The 24561-nt window shown below is 36.8% G+C and overlaps 1 protein-coding gene across 4 annotated transcripts in view; it reads left to right on the top strand.

The window, feature by feature from the left end:
- CTNND2 (catenin delta 2) overlaps positions 1–24561 on the top strand; it is an 822756-nt gene that overhangs the window by 130305 nt on the left and 667890 nt on the right. For all 4 annotated transcript variants that reach the window (XM_053913918.1, XM_053913908.2, XM_053913912.2 and 1 more), the window contains exon 2: positions 2571–2707. In XM_053913918.1, coding sequence (XP_053769893.1) covers positions 2571–2707 — 137 coding nt within the window. The remainder of the gene's footprint in view (positions 1–2570; positions 2708–24561) is intronic.

Genomic DNA, 24561 nt, shown 5'->3' with positions numbered 1-24561 from the left:
TAAACAGACTGAGTTATTCTTTATATTCTTTGGGTCAGAATTGTCAAGTGCCTAAGGATACACCTTGATTCATTGCTTATTAAATCACACATTTCATTATGAGAGGTTACTGTCATACATATGAGGAGTTACATTTTATATAAAGTGGTGTGTAGACTAGCATTTAGGAGGCAGAACAGGTTATAAGAAATAGGTTGCTACATCAAAGGACACTAAAATGGGAATTAAAGGGAGAAAACTTGGGTTCTGGGCCCACCTATGTTACTTAATAATTTGGGACCTTACACAATTTTTTTGGGTCAAAAACTATATTGACAATAATTCGGGCCCAGAGCCTGAATGCACGTAGGCTCAGTAAAATTTAGAAATCATGAAAGTTAGAATAATAATTTAAAATATGGAAGACTTCCTATTTCTCAGCTTTAGGCCGTCCTTAGAGTCCCCTTTGGAAGTCACCGGCATGGCTCTCCATGCAGATGCAAGGTCAAGGGCAGATCTCGCACTGGCTATAGGTGACTTGGCACAGGAAAGCTGACATTTTCCTTTCTTCTTACTTTCCTCCCCTGCCCCCTTCCCTTATCTCCCAAACATCCCCTACACAGAACGGCATGCTTTTAGGCGATTTTACCTAGGCACAACATTGTATATCTGTTTATCTATGTCTTTATAATTATGGGGCTTGACTAAATTAAAAAAACACACATTAAAGCAAGCAGAATAGACAAATGTACTTTATTTTTGTCTTCTTGACCCCACTACCATAATTACTTAAATCTGTTTCTTTCATCCTGTTGGTATCCATGGCTGCATTTTACCAAATCATATTTAATTTGATCCATATTCTTTTCTCATATTCTGCTTACTAATATTATTTCCCCAAACCTTCCCATGTATTCTGTTTGTAACTGACTTATTTTTCCAGTGCTGTCTAATCCCTATTGGCAACAGTATAAGGAACTTCACAAAATAAAAAGTTAAAACTAAGTGGGACTTTCCAATGAGCAAATAGATGACCACTTCTTTTTTTTTTTAGTTATATTTGTCAACATAAGAAAAGGCCAAAGCTGTAGAGAACTTTCACAAAAGTTTATTTGAGCCAAACTGACCACATATGCTGGGGTGCAAGATCTCAAATGCGCTGAAGAATAAGTTTTGGAGCTTCTTTTGTGCATTTGAAATTAAGGAGGGGACATAAGGAAAATTGGAGAAAGCAAGGCTAGGATTGGAGTGCAGGTAAATTAACCAGATGATGAGTTAATACTCTCTTGAGGGTTAATACTCTCTTCAAGAGGCATTTCAAAGGCATGTGAACACAAGAACAATGGACAGGGCTGGCTTAAAACCTTTCACTTAAATTATAGGCCTGGGGCATCACTACCCACCCTGACCTACCCAGTTTGGAATTTATGATAAAATTTATGATACACTCACCCTAGAAATTTACTTTCCATAGAACTCCTTCCCCTGCCACCCCCTCCCCCGCCCCACTGTACAAAAATTTTAAAGAAAATTTGTAATGAGGCTCTTTGAGTTTGCCTATCCCTAAATTATTCACTAAAAGTAGCTAAGAATACAGTACAGTGTTAGGGTTGCTATGAACATTATGTCACTTAGTATAAAACCCAGAATGTACAGGTACAGTATAATAGGAAATGCCTTCTAACAATCACAGAGCACTGGTTCCTCTAGGGACATGTAATGTGATAGTTTTAGATTAGAAAATAACCTTTATTTATGCCCACCCTTTTATATGAATAGTGATTTTGTAATGCCTAGGGGAAAAATGGTGTCAATTATTTCCTCTGCCATTGAGCATTGCGAGATAATGTATGTAACAAATACTTTGCCTTTATTTATTTGTTTGAGTAAGTTGAATACAGTGGAACAAAACAATGTTTGGGAATCCTGTTTTTAACCTGTATGTGTGTGTCTGTTTACGAACTGGGCTGTTGTTAGGAGTTTCTCCTTTTTTTCATAAATGAACTCAGACAAAACAAACTGTGATAAATGAGCTTTGCCAGATTTAAGGAGCTTTTGTTTGCTGTCGGTCACAGAGTAAGAACTCAGTAAATATTTGTGGAGTGGCTAGTTATTTGTTAGCGCTTACAAAGCCAACTGAGCTTCTTATGTTAATTGTGGTATTTCTTAATTACTTAGAAATTGACCATTTATTTTCTGTGATTTCTTTATAGAGGATCTAGCAGGCTTTCTTTTTAGGTGAAAGTATATCAGTGCACAAGTAACAAATTTACCTAACAGCTATACAAATGTGGTTTGGCAGCTTCTTTTTAAACTCAGTCCTTCTTTATGTCTTTACCCTTTCTTGTATCTTGCATTTCTCCCCCACTTATCTCAAAGACAAAGCATGACGTTGTGCATGTATTACGGAATGCGGTTGGGGTTGCGATAGGAGAAATCACTCCATTCACTTGTTTCCCCTATGTTGTGGGCTTTCACTGCATTTCATAATTTTCACTGTGCTAAAGTGTATGGATTAAAGTTGCCTGATAGATGTGTCTGCTGCCAGTGACAACATCAGATTGCATTGAGCGTGTCCCCTTGCTTTGCAGGAGCTATGCCTGTCCCAGACCAGCCTTCGTCAGCTGCAGAGAAGAGCAGCTCCCTGAGCCCTGGCCTGACCACCTCCAACGGGGATGGCTCAGAAACGGAAACCACCTCCGCCATCCTTGCCTCGGTCAAAGAACAGGTGGGAACATTTCGCTTTCATGATATACTTATGGGACTATTTTGAAAAGACATGTTCTTTCCTGATGAACAATGGTGGTTGGAAAAAAATGTATGATTTACTAATAGATTATTGGCATTCATTATCAAATTAATGCTCAGATATTATTATAATGGCTTTTGATGCCATGTTTTATTCATAATTTTGGTAGATATTCTTGAAATAATATCCCATAGGGCAAAAAAACTTTATAGTTAAAATTACATATAGATGAAGTTTTGACAGATTTGGTGATAGACCTACATTTTAATATTATTAGATGCATGAAGTCAAATAACTGGTTTTTAGAAAATATAAAGTCTAATAAACTGTCAAAATGTATTCACTAGGCCACTAGGCTACATTAGTATGTGTGACAGAAAATAAATATGATGTTGGTCAGGGGAAATTAGCCTTCCCAGTGTTTCCGAATGATGGATCTGGAAGAAGGAGTTACAGAATTTTCCCTTTAAAACTAATCAATGTTTTGTATATTTCCTCTTCCAGCATTACTTTGCCATAAAGATGGATACATAAATTAAATCTGAAGTCTTAGATCTAAACACATGGTTTCTTAAAAGTCATGTTTCTTATCAACAAAAAGGTAGTAAATAATTAAAGAAAGCTGAAAAGTCAATATTTTTTTTTCACTTCTTTTTTAGCATGTGCTGGAATATAAACCAGTGTTTTTACTGAAAAAGCATCCTGCGTGTCTGGGTTACATGATTCGGGGATGTTGAGTTAACAGTAACGGTGGGTGAGAGTGATAGAACTTACCTAATTTCCGGAATGTCTCAACAGAACAATAATCTAAGTGGGGCAATGAAAGACAGTTACTCACTCAAAAAAAGGACTCCAAGTCTTTTTGTTGTTGTTATTTTTTTTCAAGTAGGGATTAATTGAGGTAAAAGTAAGAAACCACCTTGATAGTCATGCTGTCCATAGAGCAGTGGAAGGAAAATCCACCAACAGAGGGGTCAGCGATGCTGTCAGTCAGACACGTGCCCCGGGTCAGGCAGTACGCAGCCAAGTAGGTGCACACAAGGAAGTTGAAGAGCTTGACTGGGTGATCTAGTTATTGAAGATGGTCAGCAAGCCAAAGATTGGGCGAAGGCATAGGCTGTATTGCTTGATTAGTTCTCTTCCAAGTACCAACCTGAGAAAGTTTTCTGATTAGTTTTCAGAAGCAGTGGGAAAGCAGAGCAAGGCTCATGCCGCTTGTATCCATGCACAGGGTACTGCTTCATTGCAGCTGGGTCATGTCATGGTTTCTTACTTTGGTGTGATTTGGAAGCCCTGCTAGAGCACTAAATTTAGAGTGGTGACAAAATATAAAACACACGGCATAAATTTAATGAGAAAACTTAAGAGACCTGTCTGATGAAAACTATAACACTTTGTCAAAAGACACAAAATGATTCAGAGTAAATGAAAAGGCATGCCACAGTCCTGTGTAGAAAAGCTTGATGTCATAAAAATATTACTCTCTCCCAAATTAATGTATAACATTTAGGCAGTTGTAATTAGGAAGCTATGGCCGATGGTTTGTTTCCATGTCAAACAGACCCAAATTATTTTAAAGATCACAGGGACACATAAATATATATGAGACCAAGGAAAATTTTGATAGATTTTGACTTTACAAATCATATTAATCACAGTAGTGTTCAACTACCCCAATGTAGAACATCATCTCTTTGTAGGACATAACTGAGGATTCAGAACAGATTCAAATAATATAGAGGTGATATGTATTTAAAGTATTTCTGTTTAGTACAAAGTAGTGGTTTAGAACATAATCAACTAACCATCTGGAAGAAAATTAAAGCCTTTAACTCACAATATATACAGAAATAAATCACAAAGATAAAGCACTGTAACTGTATAAATTAAACTATAAACATATTAGAATAAACATTGAGAAATATTTATATAAATTACAAGTGGGAAAGGCTCTTTATCATGAAAGGAAACTAGAAACCATACAGGAATGGTTGATGCAGGTGGGTAATATAAGAACCAGGAATAATAACAAGAAAAAATTCAACATAAAAAATAGAAAAATAGGCCAAGAGACAATATGTGTGCCACAAATATGACAAAGTATTGATATCATTAATATAGTAAGATTTTCCAGTGTTGATGAGAAAAAGAGAAATAAAAGAATAGAAAACTAGGCAAAAAATATAAATAAGCAATTCACAGAGGAATAAAAATGCAAATAACCAATGAATCTCACTCTAATCTACTAATCAGGGACATAAAATTAAAAATGAATTGTAAAATTATTTGGAATAGAAAAAACATAAAACAATATTGAATGATAAAGAGTTTAATAATGATATATATATTTTATGTAAAGTCCTTCATATAAAAGATGTATCTTTTCTACGTTGTTATCAATAAAAATGAATTGGAGCCATACATCTAAACTTTGAAGAAGTTCCTAAGGATTTTAGAAAGGAAATGACATAGAATTGTATTGTCTTATTTTTAAAAAAACAGTAAATATGTTTTATTTGTATATGTTTATGAGCTTCTACAAAAGTATAGAAAGAAATCAATGAACCTATTAGCATTGGTTACCATATGTATTTTCGGTTAGATGGAGGTGGGAGTGGACAGAGGACATGGAGAATTAGGAAGAGAAACAGACATGGGGAAAAGAATTGGGGGACTGGAATAAATACTGGCTGGATAATAGGATATATTCCTCTCGCTGAAATAGGAAATCTGTGGTTGAGAGAGTGGCAAGCTGCTTAACGCAAAAAATGTATCCCTGGAAGTAAAATAGCCTCTCCAAATCCTTGATGAAAATTTTTAGAAAATGTACTGTGAAGAATTGTTTTTTTCTAATAATTAACATAAATCCATTGTTCATGTTTGGACAGCAAAGGTGTGAGGTTCTTTGTGGCAGATAAGTACGGTGCGGAGAAATGATAATCTGTCCTGGGAAACTCAGACAGAGCAGCCTGAAACACCCAAACCAGAGGCCTGGGCGTCAGGCTGTGTGTGTGGTGTCTGTCCTTTTCAAGGCAGAAATCAACAAGCAGCCAAGGGCATAGACTTTCTTGGTGTGACCTGATACAAACAACCACTCTCTCCCTTTATGTTTTTTTTCTGTGTGTCCTAAATTATTCTTAAGCCTTCCTTCTCTTTTTGTCAGGTGTAGACTATCATCTTTGAATCAAATATATTTTTAAAGAAATTAGCCAGATTAAGGAAAAGTGACTTTACAGATTAATACATTCTATGATTCTGTTTCTTTACATTTTTTATTGCATTTTCTATTACCATTTAACCCCCATACAGTCTTCCACCTCCACCCACCCTCTCTCTCCCCGACAATCACCACATTCTTGTCTGTGCCCATGAGTTCTTTCCCTTTTTTTCATTATTATTCTTAATGTTATGTGCAAAATATATTTATAAATGTTTCCTTAAATAATATTATTTTCCTGGTCCTTTTTATGTACTGATGAGAAATAGCTTTCTTTTGTAAAAATCCTATTTATTAATTTAGGGAATTTCAACTAAAATTTTTTTTGGCATCACACTTTTGTACTACTGTAGCCCTGTCTCCTTGGAGGTCAGTTCTGCAGGATGAAGTCATCTTCTGTCATAGCAAACATGTATTCTGAACTCTAATAGGTTACATACTTGATTTGCCCATTCATTAAACACACAGAGCATTGTATATTGGCAAAGCACAATAAAGAGTAATAAAACCTGTGTATATAAGAAAACTATCTGATAGAGTTCATTGGAATAAACTGTTAGAGACTAAGAACACACATTTTTAGGCAAGTAGTTAACATTGCATAGAAACACATTCTAATTTATAACCATACAATGAAACTTAACTCATGCAAACCCTAAGTCATTAAATACACCCCATATAGCATTGCATGGAATGACTAAGATATTTGTAAAGTGAGCTTTAGTGTCTTTGAATGCAGCAGCCATGGGTTGCTCAATGAAAAGCTGTTTATTGATTTTTTTCTTTGTTATACTTTCCCATTTTGATTGCTTTTTCACTGGTGAATTTTACACTTTTACATCAACATTAATAGAACCATGAATTCTGCTACACTCAGTGGGAAATTTACCATATTTCTGATCATCTCATCTCTAGCAGTTCTTACGTCTGTCCTCCTCTGGCGCTTTAAGAGAGGGATACCAGTCCCCATTTCCTCTCCTGTAAGTGAGTGTCCTTCACCAGAAGAGGAGGTGGTGAAGGAGTTTGGGCATGCGATATCCCAGTCATATTATTTGGATAAATAACTAAGAAAGGTGATTGATAACGTTTATTACCGACATGGTTGAGGGATTTATTTTTAAGGGCAGGAGATTCTTCTGATGATGACAGTGACCGAGAAGAGGAGACATCACCGATGCTTGGGAAAGGGGGATAATTTCAGGGCAAAGGTCACTGAGTAGGTGAGAGTGAATAGTATCCAGCACACCCGTGAAGGGAATGACTTTTTGGAGCAAATGTGATTCATCCGTGAGGATAGGAGAGAGACAAACTACGTGGTCGCAGATACACTGATGGCTTGGTACTAGAAAGGTGTGATACTTCTCCTGTCATCAGATAGGCCTAGCAGCCTGTTTGCAGTCTGTGAACTGAGCCAAGGCGAAAAGGGGGAGGCAGTGAAGATAAGGGACAGAAGAGAGTGATTTTAATGATGGATCTAGGAATAGACACTGATTGAAAGGGGATAATGACAGAAGAATTGATAGGGAACGTGGGTTCACAGAGCAAATCTGTACAGATAGCGAGAGCTTGAGAACCTTGGGCTTGAAATCAAGAATTTAAAAATAATTACAGTTAACCTCTAAATGGCAATGGAAAAAAATACAATAACGATTAAATCAATCTGTCAATCAATCAATCATTACAGTTAATGTCAAGACCTGGGTCATGACTCTGGGAAATGAGATCAGAACAAGAAATGAGAGAAAGCTGTCTGTGGGTGTGGTAAGAGCTGGCGTGGGAATGATGGCAGAGCAGTGGGGACTCGAGAGCGTGAGCCGAGGCTCGTCACTTGTCAGTGCAGAGACCCGGGGTGGCCTCCTGACTGTGAGAGTATTAATACAAACACGTTTGCCTGTGATTTGCCTGCGAGTAGTCTTTTGACCTTCATTTGTGTGTTTATACTCTTTAGAAATTGTTACAATGTTGGGCTATACCATTAGATAAAAATTTACATTCATTCATGCTCTAACATTGGTCTTTGTATTTTATCTTAAATATATGCTACTTTACTCTTAAGAAAATCATGACTTTCTTAGAAAATATACTTGTTTGAAAATAATACTTCATTTTCTTCAGTTGGTCAGTGTTTCATTTGATCACCAGTGCTTCTAAAGTTAGCATCTAAGGCGTCTTCTTACACAAGCTAGAAAAATTACTGGGGCATTTTAAAAACCTTTAGAGCTCAAGTAGTTCATTGATCTTTTAAATTATTATGACTCAGGTCAATGGTTTTTTATAATAAGTCTACCAGCCCAGTATACTTAGTATTGAATAGATTACATAGCACATTTCTAAGTCTAACAGTGTATGCAAATGTGCCTGTTCACTGTGTTTATTCCATTGTGTTCATCTAGTGTCTACTGCCTAGAACTGTGCTTCCTCTGGGTGATACAGGGATTTAGAGTTTACCTTAAAGTAGTTCACAGTGGAGTTAAAAATAAACATAACAAACATTTAAAAAGAGCCATAAACTATTTAAAAACAACATAACAATTTAAGAAAACTCTTTAGTCCTTAAATTATCAAACTCAAAATAATTTATACTGATAAAAGCATTCCTTAACATTGAAAGCATTTATAATTACAGACACACTTTTGCTACAGTAATTTCTTTTCTTTAAATTCCGCAAAGACTGTAAGTTATATTCTTGGTTTTAGGGGAATTTTTAGTACCATTGTATAGGATATTGATGATATTTAGGTAGTAACACAGAAGTTCTTTTGCTTTTAATCATTTTTAGTATTAGGCTTACAGTAGAAAAGCAAGGATAAAGGAATTTCTGAGCTTTCATTATTGGAAAAACTGTTGTATGGAGTACTCTACGTACGTGGTGGCATACGAAGGCACTGAGCATTTTAAACAGATGCATCTTACCTAAAATCTAATGAAATCTTGAGGGAGGTGGGTTTGGCTGGGGTCGGGGGAGAGTGGTGGGTGGACAATACAGACAACTGTAATTTAACAACAATAAAATAATTAAAAAATAAATAAAAAGTTTCTAAGCCAAAAAAAAATCTAATGAAATCTTGATTTTTTACATTGACTCAATGTGAGGCTAGCATGTCTTTATTTTTATTTAGCTTCTACATTTGTAATTTTTGACATAATTAGCTCTGTATAACAAGACTATTATTGAAAAGAAACATGTTATAAAATGCTTCCTTAATTAGTATTCTTCCAGTACCACATATCACTGCAAAATCTTTCAGCATTATTTGTGTTACCATAATGTACAGCAATAGTTTCTGATAACAAAATGTGGAAAATGACATATAGCTATTAATCAATTTCCAGGCTATGTTTTGGAAACCATATTATGAAAGTAATGACACAATTATTATCCATGAAAAAAAGGAAATTAAAACATGTTTGAGAAAGGTCAAGAAATAGAGAAGGATTATCTGCAAAGGCTAGTGAAATTTATATTCATTTGGTCAGAGAAGAAAAGAATTATACATATAATGTCACAAATTGAACTTTCTTTATATGTCAAAATTGTAATGAGAATTAATTAATAATTTTTGAATGTATTGTTTCAAATCAGATATACATGGAAAATATTTTATGAAAACCATAATTTTCCCCTAACTTTTATTACTAGAACAGGGACTACATTAGGAGCATTGTTGGTTTCCAGGTGGCTTGAGATATGAAGGCACAATGTGGAATAGAACCAGAAGCTGTAGAACTGGGCCCTGATAAATGGTAGAGTTCGTGACCAGGAAGGAACAGAGCCCAGAGTCATCAAAGGTCAGAAAGCCTTGTGAATATTATGTGCACAGGATGGTGGGCAGCTGTAGACAGACTGATCGGATTTGCTGGTTAGACTTCCAGAAGGGCAAAGAAAGAAAACAGGTGTTTTTTGGTTTTGCTTTTTTTAGTTGAGTTTATCGGGGTGACATTGATTAACAAAACCATATGAGTTTCAAGTGTACGACTCAAGGAAACATCCACACGCTGCATCGCGCACCCATCACCCAAAGTAAAGTCTCTTTCCATCCCCACTTGTGGTCCCTTTGCCCTCTTCTCCGTCTCCCTAGCCCCTTCCTCTGGCTATCACCATGCTTTTTTCTGTGTCTGTGTGGAAAATAGGCAGTTTATGTCAAATCCTGGAGTTCCATGTGGGAAGGAAAGGCTGACGGGACCTGCTGGGTTTGAAGTGGGTCTGCTTCTCTGAAGATCTTCTGCATTACAAAAAAGTGATGGTTGAAACTAGAGATCAAGGAAAAACAAGGGTCATAAACCACTTGTGTAAGATTTGGGGAATTAACTTAGAGGTTTATCATGAGGGAGTAAGTCTGGACGTGTGATAGATCAGCTTCTTTCTCCCCACCCTCTGGCGTTCCGTTCTGTGTATTCTATTCTTGCTGGCAAGCTATTTTGACTTTTCTCCTAAAAGTTAATTTTTCCCTTAAAATATTTGTCTGTAACTCTTCTTAAGATATATATGTACTTATCTTTTAAATCAGCTCAAGCTGTATTCTAAGAATTAATTCATTTGCTATCTGTTCTTACCCCTTTGAAGGATTTTCTTGCTAAGTTTTTAGGGAGCTAGAGGCTATGATGGGAAAAATAAAAATGGACTAAGCTTTGAAATGCTAACTTAGAAGATAAGCTTTTAATGTGAGCAGTTTGTGAAATGATATTATACTGCATTTCTAATGGCTCTTTTGTATTTATCATTAGAATTCATTGTTAAATATTTACATGCGAAATAACATTAAATATTTTAAATGTGATGTTTTAATAATTTTTATGAATTTTCCATTATAAAATAATTCATGCACATTGTAGAGAAGTTAACAAACTCAGGAATGAAGGTGACAATTTTATTTAGAATAATACTGCTGCTAGAGGTTGTTGCCAAGATTCAGGAAGATTCCCTTCTAAGATTTTTATATGGCTGTATAATTTATACAATTATTTATTTTCCGCTTGATATATTTAGCATTATAAGAAGAGTATTTTTTCATATCACTAAATATTTTTAAACATTTTCTAATGGCTATGAACTATGATTCACTGTGAATTAATTAATATTACAATATTATTTAACTTTTCCATCTTTGTTGCTCTCTTAGGTTAATTCAATTTTCTCAAAATAAAAAGAATGACAGGTCATACTTCCTGGTACATAAATCATTGGGTCTACTTTGACAGAAACTGCCTAGGGCCAAGTTTTGAGAAAAGGTTTAAAGACCCTTAGGAACTCACTGGGAAGATACGTACTACTTAATTACTGATAAGAGCCATGGGCAGGGCTTACAAAGCAGGGACCCCTGGGCAGAACAGTCAGTGCCCTGTACAGGGTTTGCATAGAGTAGGAATTAAACAAACAGAATATTCTAGAGGGAGTAAATGGGGAAACCATGTTCAATATTCAGAGACTCTAAACCAAATATGGTAGGAATTATAGAATAAGAAACAATGTTAAATAGTATCTCAAAGTAATAAAAAGATTTTTTAGAAGGACACATTAAATTTCTTTACAATTTATACATTTTATAAAATAGATATGTATTTCTACAAAATATGTCTGTAAAAATTTTTATCATACATAATTTATTACTTTTTACTACTTTGTGTAATATTTTATATTTATGATTAAAGAAACTGATGCTTTAAAAATATTCAGTTTGTCTACCAAAAACCGTATAGGAAATTGCCGTATAATTGAAATAAAAAGTTAGATGAGTTTACTGTGAATCCAGTGCTCCTTTCATTATATTACATTGTCTCACAGTTTAAGTTTAAAATGGGTTTCTGATATATTTATTATATTATCTTTGTCTAAATAGAAAAGTTTCTCTATGACCCAGGGTTTGCTGATCTCAAGTTAAACTGTGCCCTTGCCTGCCTGTCTCTTAGTAAACTAAGGAAAGGGGGGGGTGTGACGTTATATTAATTTAATCTGCCATATTATTTTTGGAGTCTGAAGGACTTGTTAATGAGAATCCAAACAAAAAGAATCCAAGGAACTTATATACCTCATTGTTCATGTTTGCAGAGAAGATGTGTTGGGAAGGCAGTACTGTGGGGTAAATACTACATTGCTTTTCTCCAACATTCCTGTTTCTGAGAGTCAGTGGCTTGGATGGAAGTTTTCTCCAGCTTGCATCAGGAACCCAGGTAAACATGCCCGAGGTAGCCCATCGATCATGTTCAAGTTGCTGTCACTCAGCTGCAGTCATTAAAGGAATGTGCAAATTCATGCTGTGGGCTCTGAAGGAGGCAGCTATGTGACCTGCTTACACAGAACAGTAAAGATCAGCACCCTCCTTTTTGGCTAATGACAAGTTCTGACTTACACATTCTACTCATGGCCTCCAGAAGCAGCTGGATCCCTTGCCTCATTACTAGGAGAACATATTCAGTATGAGTAAGACCAAAAACAAACAAATACCACTTTTGACAGATATCCTTCAGCATTTAAAGTAGCCAATACTAAATGGCTCTATTCATCAAGTTCATATATTAGATTGTCTGGGGATGCCTTTTTTCAGCTTACACATCCTGGAAGGTCTGCTGGATGAAGAACTTATGTACACAATTAAAAATCAAAATTACATAAAAGTCCAAACACCAAGATGATTCCATAGTTGTGTTAGGCAAGTACAGTCAAGTCCATGAACATTTTGAGGCTGACATCTCTTTTGCTCTGGGAAGTAAAACTCTGAGAGGTCAGCCCAGGGTGTTCAAATCCGAGCTGCTTTGTAGTTCTTGAAGTACAGTTGTGGCCCTGTTGGTGTGTACCCACACCTGCCTCCTGAACCACGCAGAAGCCGCCCATGCAAACCAAATGTCAGCTCGGTACCCAGCCCACCTATCAGCGAACACAGACACTTTAGTAAATAATGCCATGCACTCCGCTACTTGTCAGAGGCCTGAATTTGCCTGGTCATAAGCCAGACGAGGCTCATTACTAGATTATTACTAAAATTAACAATCTAGAGTGTACATTCTCTCTGTTTTGGGAATTCTGTTTATATTAGGAATAGCATTTCAGCCCTTCACTGGAACACCTTTTCCAACAACTCAGCTGTAATATGATGTAGTGATGTGGTCACTCCACCTTTATGCGGCCTCGAGGTAAGAAATGACCCTGCTGAGAGCCTTTGTGGGTTGTGTGCAAACCTTATACTGGACACCTTTCCTACACTGTTGTGCCTGCATTTAATAGAAATGAAATGATTTAGTCCTAGGTATATAATACTGCTATTCCTACTAATAATAATGAACAACTAGACTATGGTTTTCTGTAAAACACCTAACGTTATTGGATTATTTGTGGACTAGGGTTGTGGCCAGGTCTCCCCTCCTGACATTTGGTCGCCAGCCCCCGGAGCAATGGCAGACACAAGCGACATGCTCAGAATGTTTGTGCGGAGGGTTTGAGTTCATGAATTAATGTGTTGCATTCTCCTATTCTGTTCTACCGCCACAGAAACGCTTTGTGTGATGGGGATGAAAACCCTTAGTAGTTGTGTGACAAGGGTCTCATCTCCATTCTTATACTGATCCTATTCTTTTACCCTTAGTTTAATGTTTATATTGGATCTCTGCCTGACCCTGTGAGCTACCTTTGCATGGTTTCAGAATTAGCCCATTTACATTGATAAATCCCAGGTCTCCAAAATGAAACTTCTTCTATAAACAACCTGAATCGAAACTCATTTAATTGGTTGCAGTGAGGTATTTTCAGCTTAAAGTGAGGTACATTAGCTTAAGCCTATCCTTCATTAATAAATGATACGGGCGAGTGTATTTTTCCCTCAAACTAGACTTGTGTGCCTTATTTTAGCAAAAGGAAAAAAATAAACAGTGACCATGTTTGCACATGAATCATCAACTTCACATAAAAACACACAAATACCCAACCCTTTTTGTTTATATGCAGTTTTGCCAAATAATCGTTGAATATCTGTTTCAATAATTATAACTACCCTTTGAAAACATACTTTTCCCCAGAGTGTGGAGCAATTCAATTATTTGCTTATTATTTGCTTATCTTGTATTTCCTTTGTATTTGGGAGATTTTGTGCATATTTTTACTTTATACTTGCGAGTGCCTAGCACCAGCTAAACTCCCAGCTGACACCAGCACCAACTTGCCAGCATTTCCAATGAGCCATTTTCAGTCGAGGCCCAGGTCAAGTGGCCCCAGCTGATGTCATATGGAGGAAATGCAATCTGTCCTCACTGTTATTTGAACACTGATGGCCAAAATAAACAATTATTGTAGTTTTAAGCCAGTAAGTTTTGAGGTAATTCACTATGCAGAAGTTGGTGACTGACTTACTCCTTTTTCCATGTTTATGTAAGTCAGTTGTATTAGAACATCCCTATAGTTTTCTCTGCTTCTAAGCCTTATGATTCTATGCATCCTGAGGCAGTTTTTTTTTTTTAAAAAAAACAGCTTATTGAAATATAACCCACATACCACACAGTTCGCCCAGTTCAACGGTTTCCAGTATGTTCACAGGGTTGCGCAACCGTCACCATGATCTAATTTTGAAGACCTTGGCCCCTCCCATGGAAACTCCGTGCCCATTCACAGTCACTCCCCGTGCTCCTCGAAGCCCACAGCCCTAGGAAATACCTCAGACACTCTCTGTCTCTGTAGGTTTTTCTAGGGTGGCCATTTCATAGAAATGGAGCTGTAAATATATGGTCATTGTGGATGGCTTCTTTCACTTATCGTAATGTTTCGGGGTTCATCCCTGTGGTAGGATGCATTAGTTCATTCCATTTTACTTCCAAATAATATTCCATTGTATTGCTATAGCTCATTTATCCATGCTGTTGCTGACCTTCTGGATCGTTTCGACTTTGGGCTGTTGGGAATGTTATTATGAACAGTGGTGTACAAGTTTTTGTGTGGACATATGTTCTTATTTCCCTTGGGTAAATAACTAGGAATAGAAATGCTGGGCCATGTGGTCATTCTGGGCTTCGAATTTTGAGGAACTGCCAAACTCTTTTATAAAGATGCTGCATGAATGAGGGTTCCAGTTTCTTCACATCTTTGCCAATAGTCATTATTTTCTGTCTTTTTCATTATAGCCATCATAGTGGGCTGAGGTAATTTTTTGAAATGGACTGCTAAAGCAGAGCCAAAGGAGACATACCAAAAACTTCTATGGGAAATTGATGACATTTAACAGTATTAAATATTACATTAAAAATGTATCAGTATATCTACATTGTAGGCAAAATAAGCTCTCTAATAGGAGTTACAATCCCCAGAATTCCTGGTTCAGCCTGCCCATCCATGCCTATAAAGAATCTAGAAGCCAAATTATACAGCGTAAGTTTCAGATGGAATAACCAATGATGTTTGGCTTGCAGATTATGATGGTAAAGTGGGATGGGTGGGTAGGATGGGAAGGAGAGATCTAAGAGCTGTCTTCAATTTATTTTTTTAGAGAAAAGAAGGAGTAAACTTCATTGGCCAGCTGTTGACCAACTAAGTAGGGAATTCGGTAGGATGAGGGATCAAACTTTGATGGAGGTTTCAGATTTGTGTCAGACATGATTCTTGGTTGCATACTTAGGCAGCATTAAGCAGAAATGGAATAACTCTCCCTGGCCAGGCAGCTCATTTGGTTGGAGCATTGTCCTGTACACCAAAAGATTGTAGGTTCTGTCTCCGGTGAGGGCACATACCTTGGCTGTGGGTTTGAACCCCGGTTAGAATGCATATAGGAGGCAACCTATCAGTGTCTCTCTCTCATATCTCTCTCCCTTCCTCTCTATAAAAATCAATAAACATATCCTCAGGAGACAATTTTTTTAAAGAAAGAAGAAATGGAATAACTCAGAGACTTACATAGTTCATAAAATGTTTAGAAGATCCAAATAGGCTTGGGGTTCACATTGCTAAGGACAGTGGCCGGTTTAATTAGGAGTCCACTTTGAGGATGGTTTCAAGAAGTTAAAATTTTCAAAAGTAGGAGAAATGTTCTCAAAGATTCTGGCAAATGACAAATTCAGGAAAGTACCAAAAAAGGATAGGTGGCTACTGCTGTCTTCAGAAAATTGACTAACAAGCAATGATCAGTGGCAGACCTATGGACCAGTGGGTGGTAGCACAAGAAATGTACAGTGGCCACCTGCAACTAACGATTTGTGACCCCTGCCGCCCAGAGTGGTGCTGGGTAGGGCCTTTGCTGCCAGCTTCATTAATTGCCTAGGAGGTGAAAAAAGTTAGGAAGAATACGTGCTCAGAATTACCTAACTTTTCACCACTTTCCCCACCCCCAAAATCAGAGCTGCCCATAAATTTGAAGAAAGCAACAGTGAGTTTGTAGTCACTAGAATTAAGCAAGGAGGACCTGAATGAGTACCTGCAGGGCCTCCCACTGGACAGAAGGTGGAAGTAAATGCACTCAGGTCTCTTCCAAATGTTAAATATTTTTGAAGTCCAGCATTTCAACTTGTTAGCAAGTTAAATCTGTTTATTAGTATTTCATCACTAAATATAAATATTACCAATCATTTTTAATATTGGCAAAGGTCAAATATATGCAGGTTTTTACAACTACTAAGAATCATTTCTCAGTGGTCTGAGATACTCATAATTTCTAAATGTTTGGTATTAATTAACAGACCAGTGTTATTTTTTTGTTATTTTTTAATGTAATGAGATATACTTGTTAATTAGTAAAGCTGATGTGACAAATACTTTTAAAAATAATTTCATATTGTTTTTCTATTAGAGTTGTCCCAATTTTTCCCCCTTTGCCCTCCAAGTAGCGTTAGAAACTATATTGAAATTAAGACCAATCTGACAGTAACCAGAGGGGAGGTTGGAGGGGGTAATCGGGGGAAGGGTTTTCAGGAATAACTATAAAGGACACATGGAAAAACCTGGGGGGGGGGGGGCGGTGGAAGCAAGGGAGACAGGTGGGTTTGGCTGTAGTGGGGGATGTGGTGGGAGGAAAATGCAGACAACTGTAATTGAACAACAATAAAATAATTTTTAAAAAAACTTTTGCAATCTTATAATAAAAAGAAAAGAAAAGAAAAAGAAGCTATTGCCTCCAAATGAATCCAGTTAAAGATTGAGCTAAGACATTGATGAACCGTGCATGATTAGAGAAGTCAGTTGGCATTCCTGGGCCAAAAACTTTTCTTCCAGTTCCAAGGACAAGTTGGACTTTCAGGCTTCTCACATGACACAGAGTAATAAAGCCTGTAGTGGCTCTTGAAGGAAGTGTGTCATGGTGTTTAAGTATCTATTCCTAAGTAGACGTGGGGTTTGGGCCAATACTTAGCATAGTGGAATAAGTGATATATTTTGGATCAGTAGATTTTACTCAAATTACTCCAGCATTTTCTTACCAAATAGCCTTGTTTAAGGTAACATCTTGCAGAAACTGAGTTTGATTATAGAATAAAGGCAATCAAGTCTCAGAGTTATAATGGAATGTGTGCAAATTAAAACACAGATTGTACAAACACATCAGTTAATTAGTTTTACAGTTGTATGGAAATTTATGCTCCTTAATTAGTTTAGAGTAGCTTGATGAATTGCTCTTTACCTGCCTTTCTGAGAAAATTAAACATATATGCAACCTTAAACTCAGGATGAATTCATGAAATGTAAAACCCAAAGGTAAGTCTAGGCCTTTTTTGTTGTTGTTAATTAGAAAATTGGGAGAGAGGAAGAGGATATTTGGTTGGGATAAACCAATAATTGATTAGCTTTTAGAATTTTATGTATTGTAAGATTCTTACATGAGCTGTTGAAGAGAGAGTGTGGGAAATAATGTTTTGAAGCTCCTTGATTGCACTTAACTATGTTAAATTTCAACTTTCTGGGTGAATATGTAGACCATTTTTTCTCCTTTTTCTTAATCAAACTCTTCATAAATAAAGACAGAAACACATGTCTCAAAAATCAGGACATTTGTGTTGTTGTGATTTAAAAATCCTCTGAAATCACAAGTGTGTAGGCAAGTCCCAGAACATGCCAATGTCTGAAATCAGAAGTCGGGGGGGAACCAAAGAAAGTAAGTTGTGTTTTTGTCTTGATCTGCACATGGTACATGTGTTGTGTTTGAGAGAAGGGGGGGATAGTTTCTGCAGAAGAATGAGCTCAGAGACAGAGCTCACCAGAAGAACATTAAGGCTTAGGGTTTTCAGAACTCTTAGGCTAATTGGGATCCTCACAAAATATGAGACAGCTGACTCAAGAAGTCCTAATTAAATTTGAAGGACATTGTCGCCCTTTGAATTATGTATGGATAGTGCTCCTGTGTCCCCCGATAGATCTTCCTTCTTTTTTACATTACAGGAGGGCCTTTCATAGTGCCTACAATATGGAAGCTGCTCTTTTTGCAGAGTCGTTTCAACTAAGAAAAGGACATTAGTTTGTTAATAATATGAGTGACAATAATAATATATTTCATTCTTTTTTAATATATTTTATTGATTATGCTATTACAGTTGTCCCATTTTCCCCCCTTCACTCCCCTCCGCCCTGCACACCCTCTTCCACCCACATTCCCCCCTATAGTTCATGTCCATGGGTCATACATATAAGTTCTTTGGCTTCTACATTTCCTATATTATTCTTATCCTCACCCTGTCTATTTTCTACCTACCATTTATGCTACTTATTCTCTGTACCTTCCCCCTCTCCCTGTCCCACTCCCCTGTTGATAACCCTCCATGTGATCTCCATTTCTGTGGTTCTGTTCCTGTTCTAGTTGTTTGCTTAGTTTGCTTTTGTTTTTGTTTTAGGTGTGCATGTTAATAATTGTGATTTTGAGGTCATTTTACTGTTCATATTTTTTATCTTCTTTTTCTTAGATAAATCCCTTTAACATTTCATATAATAAGGGCTTGGTGATGATGAACTACTTAACTTGACCTTATCTGGGAAACTCTTTATCTGCCTTTCCATTCTAAATGAAAGCTTTGCTGGATAGAGCAATCTTGGGTGTAGGTCCTTGCCTTTCATGACTTGGAATACTTCTTTCCAGCCCCTTCTTGCCTGTAAGGTCTCTTTTGAGAAATCAGCTGACAGTCTTATGGGAACTCCTTTGTAGGTAACTATGTCCTTTTCTATTGCTGCTTCTAAGATTCTCTCCTTATTTTTAATCTTGGGTAATATAATTATGATGTGCCTTGGTGTGTACCTCCGTAGGCCCAGCTTCTTGGGGACTCTCTGAGCTTCCTGGACTTCTTGGAAGTCTGTTTCCTTTGCCAGATTGGGGAAGTTCTCCTTCATTATTTGTTCAAATAAATTTTCAATTTTTTGCTCTTCCTCTTCTCCTTCTGGTACCCCTATAATTTGGACATTGGAACGTTTAAAGATGTCCTGGAGGTTCCTAAGCCTCTCCTCATTTTTTTGAATTCTTGTTTCTTCATTCTGTTCTGGTTGGATGTTTCTTTCTTCCTTCTGGTCCACACCATTGATTTGAGTTCCAGTTTCCTTCCCATCACTATTGGTTCCCTGTACATTTTCCTTTGTTTCCCTTAGCATAGCCTTCATTTTTTCATCTGGTTTGTGACCAAATTCAACCAATCTGTAAGCATCCTGATTACCAGTGTTTGGAACTGTGCATCTGATAGGTTGGCTATCTCTAAGTTGCTTAGTTGTATTTTTTCTGGAGCTTTGATCTGTTCTTTCATTTGGGCCATTTTTTTTTGTCTTGATGCACCTGTTACATAAAGGGGCGGGGCCTTAGGTGTTCACCAGGGTAGGGTAACCCTGTCGCTGCACTGTGACACTGTGTGTGTGGGGGGGGTCTGTGAGGGAGCAATGGTGCTTGCTCCACTCTCTGCCAATTTTTCGTCACTTCCCCCGCTACCCAAAATCACATTGGGTCTTTAGGTGCTGATTCCCAGGTGGGTGGGCTTGTGCATGCTTTAGGCCCCTGTGGGTCTCTCCAAGGAAGTCTCCTGTGAGGCTGGGACTTTCTCCTGCTGCCACCTCAACCCCCACGAGTGTTTTCAATCAGAGGTTTGAGGCTTTATTTCCCTGAGCTGGAGCCCTGGGCTGCACGGTCTGTTGCTGTTTCTGCCAGTTGCTGCCACGCCTGCCAGCTGCAGCTTTGCCCACCCCATTCCACAATCTGCCACCTCGAAGGGTCCGCCAGCCGCCGCCTTGACCGCCCTGGTCCTCCAGCAACCACCTTGCCTCGAGTCCTCTCCGCCTGGCTGCCCATCTCCACCCCTCCTACTGGTCTGGATGAATGTTTCTTCTTTATCTCCTTGGTTGCCGGGCTTTCATACAGTTTGATTTTCCATCAGTTCTGGTTGTTTTTTGTTTTAAAATTGTCGTTGTCCTTCTTTTGGTTGTTCGAGGAGGCATAATGTGTCTACCTACGCCTCCATCTTGGCCGGAAGACCTATATTTCATTCTTTACCATCAAGGTTGAATTGTATAAAATTCATTCCAGGAATTCTGATGTATTACTGTTTTATATAAGTGAAACAAAACCAGTCATATTATTCAAATTATTGGAATGCTTAAATTGTTAATAATGCATACAGTAAAACTCATACCTTTTCAAAAAATCTCTATTTGATAATAAAATTCCTGGTATCAAGACTTCAGTAGCTTTCAAAATCCTAACTGATGGTCATTCAATTTTAGTTTGAATGAACAAATGAATTATTAAATAATTTAGGAATTGTATATAGAAGAAATATAAGTAAATGAAATTTAATATACTTAGAGTCAAGAGTTGTGAGAGAGATAAGAATATTTCAATAGCAATAATACCTTACATTTAATTTTAAAATAATTTAACCCATTAAATATCCCTCTTTACAGTAATGCCATGTCCCTGGGTATTTGCTTGAATTTTCCCTTTTAGATACAATGTAGATAAAGGAGTGAATGACAAATGCGGTAATCTTCCCTTATTCATTATTCCATTATTTAATCTACTTAATTAGCTATGTGCATAACTAAATTGCTACTCTCTCTCTCTCTTTTCTTTTTTTTTGGTTAGAATTCACATTTTTTTAAGCCTTATGATGTTAGAATGTTGTAGTGTCACTTCAGGCCTTGTACAGAGGAATCCAGAAGTGTACCACAAGAGATGAGACTCCTTAGGGGTGGCTGCCAGGCTCGCCCCGAGCCCCTGAACTGTGTACGGTCACAGATACCCAGTGTTTGTGCTGGTCACAGAGGCTGGATAGCCCCAAGAGTGGTGGACACATCAACACATTTCTCTGAGTCTTTTAGTCTCAGCTATGTTTACTGAATAAGGTCTGGTAGTCTAACCTTCTTTTTGCACGGCGAACCATCTAGAGTGGTTGGTGGTTCAACTTTTTGAGAGATTTGGTGAGATATTCTAGTATCCTCCCAGTAAATGTTTTTGTTGTTTGCTTTTTTGTCATTGTTGATTTTTGCTAAACTAGTTTAAGTATCTGTCACTTACAACCAAATGTGTCCCAGCTGTATTTGGGACCAGGTGGGTCAACTTTTTAAAAGTAGACCCATGACTTTTCTCTCTTAAGACACATACAAGATGCTTTGAAAAAGCTACTAATGAGTCGAAACATTCTCAGACATTGACTCCTGGCAAAACCAACATGAACCGAATTTCTAAAGAGCAGACAGAGAAATCTGTGTTCCATGTGTTGTGATTTGGACAACAGTCTGTAGTTACAGGATCTTTTCCTTAGGTGAAAAGACTTGATTGACTAACAAGGGGTTCTGGAATCAACTATTAAGTCAAATACCTGTGACACTTACTAAAAAGTCATCACAAGGGGGCAGTCAGAATTCACTGAGAGGGAACTATGGCAGCTTGTCCCCCCACTTCCCCGCCCAACACACTTTTTTTTTTTTTAGCTTACCTTCAGATAAGAGCTATATGATTGCAATAACATCTTTGGTGGTCTTGGTGATAATATTCTTGTGTAAAATGAGTAACAGAGTTTATGCCTGATGGTACAGTCAGTTTACATCTTCAGTAGCCACGGGAAAATAAACTCTTGCCCAGAGAATATTGAATATTAAATTGGGGCATGATTTTTTCTTTTGTTAATCAGCCTGCCTGGACATAGGCAGTGGAGGGAAATTCAGTCAGCAGAAATCCTGCCCTGCAAAGCCTGTTTTCTTCTTACATAGCTACTTCTGTTGCCCTTAACAATGATAATCCTAATAACAGCTAAGAATTGTATATTGCAATACAAATAAGTTTTCTTTAGCATCCTGAATTCTTAGTTGTAAGAATTCAACTTATAAGCAAAGTTGTTATCCCCATGTTAAAATGAAGATGAGACCAAGAGATATTTTACAACTTGCTTAGGGTCTATCAAATTTCAGAGTGGGATACAGACCTAAATTTTCTTGCCTTTAAAGTGAGTTTGTTTCCACACTACAATACAAATGTATGTAAATAAAGCACTCAATCAAGGCAACATATGTTACGCTCTGTAACTAGTTGAATAAGGTGTTGTAGGAAAAAAAAGAAACATTCAGGCAATGATCTTTAGAAAAACAGAGTTTTTCCTAGAAATAAGTCATTATCCCTAGGAAGATAAAGGCCTTTAAAGATTTGTTGAGTCGTTTCCTTTCTGTCTCTGGAAGATCGACTCCAGTCAATTTTTTGCTGGGGCTGTCCTTTTTTATTTTCTACCAATTTCAGCTCCACAGGAGCGCTCCACCATCAGATTCCTTCACTGTGTTTTTAGCTACAATCCTGAGAAAAATCTTTCAAGTTCTCCTTAAAAACAAATTAAGCCATTAGAGTAAACACATACTCCTCATGCAACAAGATTAAAAATAGGGGGTAATTTACAGTTAATCTCATACCTAACGTGCTGTTAAAGCTACAGTCTTATTATAGACCTGGCGGGAAGGGGTTTGATGTGCAATCCTCAGGGTGCCCAGGTCTCCTCTGCCATACCTCTAGGGGAGCAGTAGGTCAAGATGGCACGTTTAGCTTTTATGAAGTTTTTCAAGCCACTAATTTCAGTATTCAAATGCATCACAAATTTTCTTGTATTTTGTACCCTAAGAAAGACTCAGAAATGTAGCTCTATGTTACATTTTATTTCTTGCTATGAAAAGGGAGCTGATGTTGAGGTTGTTATTGAACTGATATGGAGTCTTATCTTCCTGATGAGCATACTAGGAAAAGAACTGGTTTGTGCTTGTGAATATTCGTATTTCTTCTGGGGCTGGGTGCTAAATATCTCTGCAGAGAATAAATAAGTTCGTAAGTCTTTATAATAACAACAGTAATAGTAACAACACCAAAAAAAATGATGCTGGTGAAATATTCTGTTTGTGTTTATGTTTCTCATCCTAAAATGAGAAAATAAAATGCCAACTATAGTTACTGTTTCTATCTGGTCATAGTCAATGTTACTTTTTAAGGAAAAATAAATATGTTCTCATTTCTTGCTGCTTTTACTCAATCTGGAACACTATGTTCATACCATTTTGCAGCAAAGTTAAAAGATTGTAACTTTTTAAAAAATTTATCTTAAGCATGACTCCTAGACTCATATAGAAGAATTTATAATCAAGAAGTAGCCCTTCTGTTGTATGCTGATATTCAGTAACATTTCGCCATTTTCAGTATGGCATATAATTAATCAAAAAATTAACATTATGTAAACTTTCATTCTCGAACTAATATACTGTTTAAAACTACTTTACGGCATCGAGTGTAGTGATTGTGTGGCACGTTTCTAAACTTCAGTTTCGGGAATGAAACAATAACATTTTGTTTAATGTTATTTTATCTCTGTTTGCTGTATGGAAAAGAGAGTAAAATTATATCCCAAATTTATAAAAATATTATTTAAATTAGACCCATTTACTCAGCCTCATTATTAAATGAGCTTCAATAGATAAGACAATTTACATTTAATTAGAGTTTGACCTTTATAGCACTATGGTATTCTTATTTAAATTATCATCCTAAAATTATTTTTATCTTAACATTGCTCTCTGTACTTTAGTAAAATAAAGACAAAAACTAAAAACGTTTCAACATTTTCTTGATGCCTCTTTGTTGTTAGTAGGAATACTAAATGTACTGAGTTTCATCCATAATTATAGAAGCAAGGACTCTGAAACTCCAGATAGGTGAGCCTGTATCCCAGAAAATTTCTGAGACTTGCTTTGCTGAATATATCCCCAAAAGTGTGTTTTTTTTTTTAAGTCATCTACTACTTTGTCATTAAAAAATGTGGTGAAAACATTTCGCTGTGTGAGCTTAGGAACCCTGAAAATTTGTCAAGTGGTAATTATAGAGTAAAAGGTCAAAGCATCTTTCTCCCAGTTGATTTTTAAAAAGTGATAGTTTGTATGCATATAGTTCTTTACAGCTTACTGATTACTTCTGCAAACATTTTTTTATTTAATCCTGTACTACCTAATATGGTTGGCAGAGGATATTTAATTAATTTCACTCACAGGTGAAGAAACTGTTGAAGCATAGTGCATAAGTATCTTCTACAAAATTATACAAATTATAAGCTCCAGATCCAAGATATAGAAGTCATGTTTGAATTTTTAATAATAATAATAATAAATAAAAATCATTGAGGACTTACTCTGAGCCATGCACCTGTACCACACACATTATCTTAGTG

This window comes from Desmodus rotundus, chromosome 1 (genome assembly GCF_022682495.2).
Source record: "Desmodus rotundus isolate HL8 chromosome 1, HLdesRot8A.1, whole genome shotgun sequence".
Classification (NCBI taxonomy): Eukaryota; Metazoa; Chordata; class Mammalia; order Chiroptera; family Phyllostomidae; genus Desmodus; species Desmodus rotundus.
Note: the sequence above shows the minus strand (reverse complement) of the source record. Positions and strands in the feature narration are given on the sequence as shown.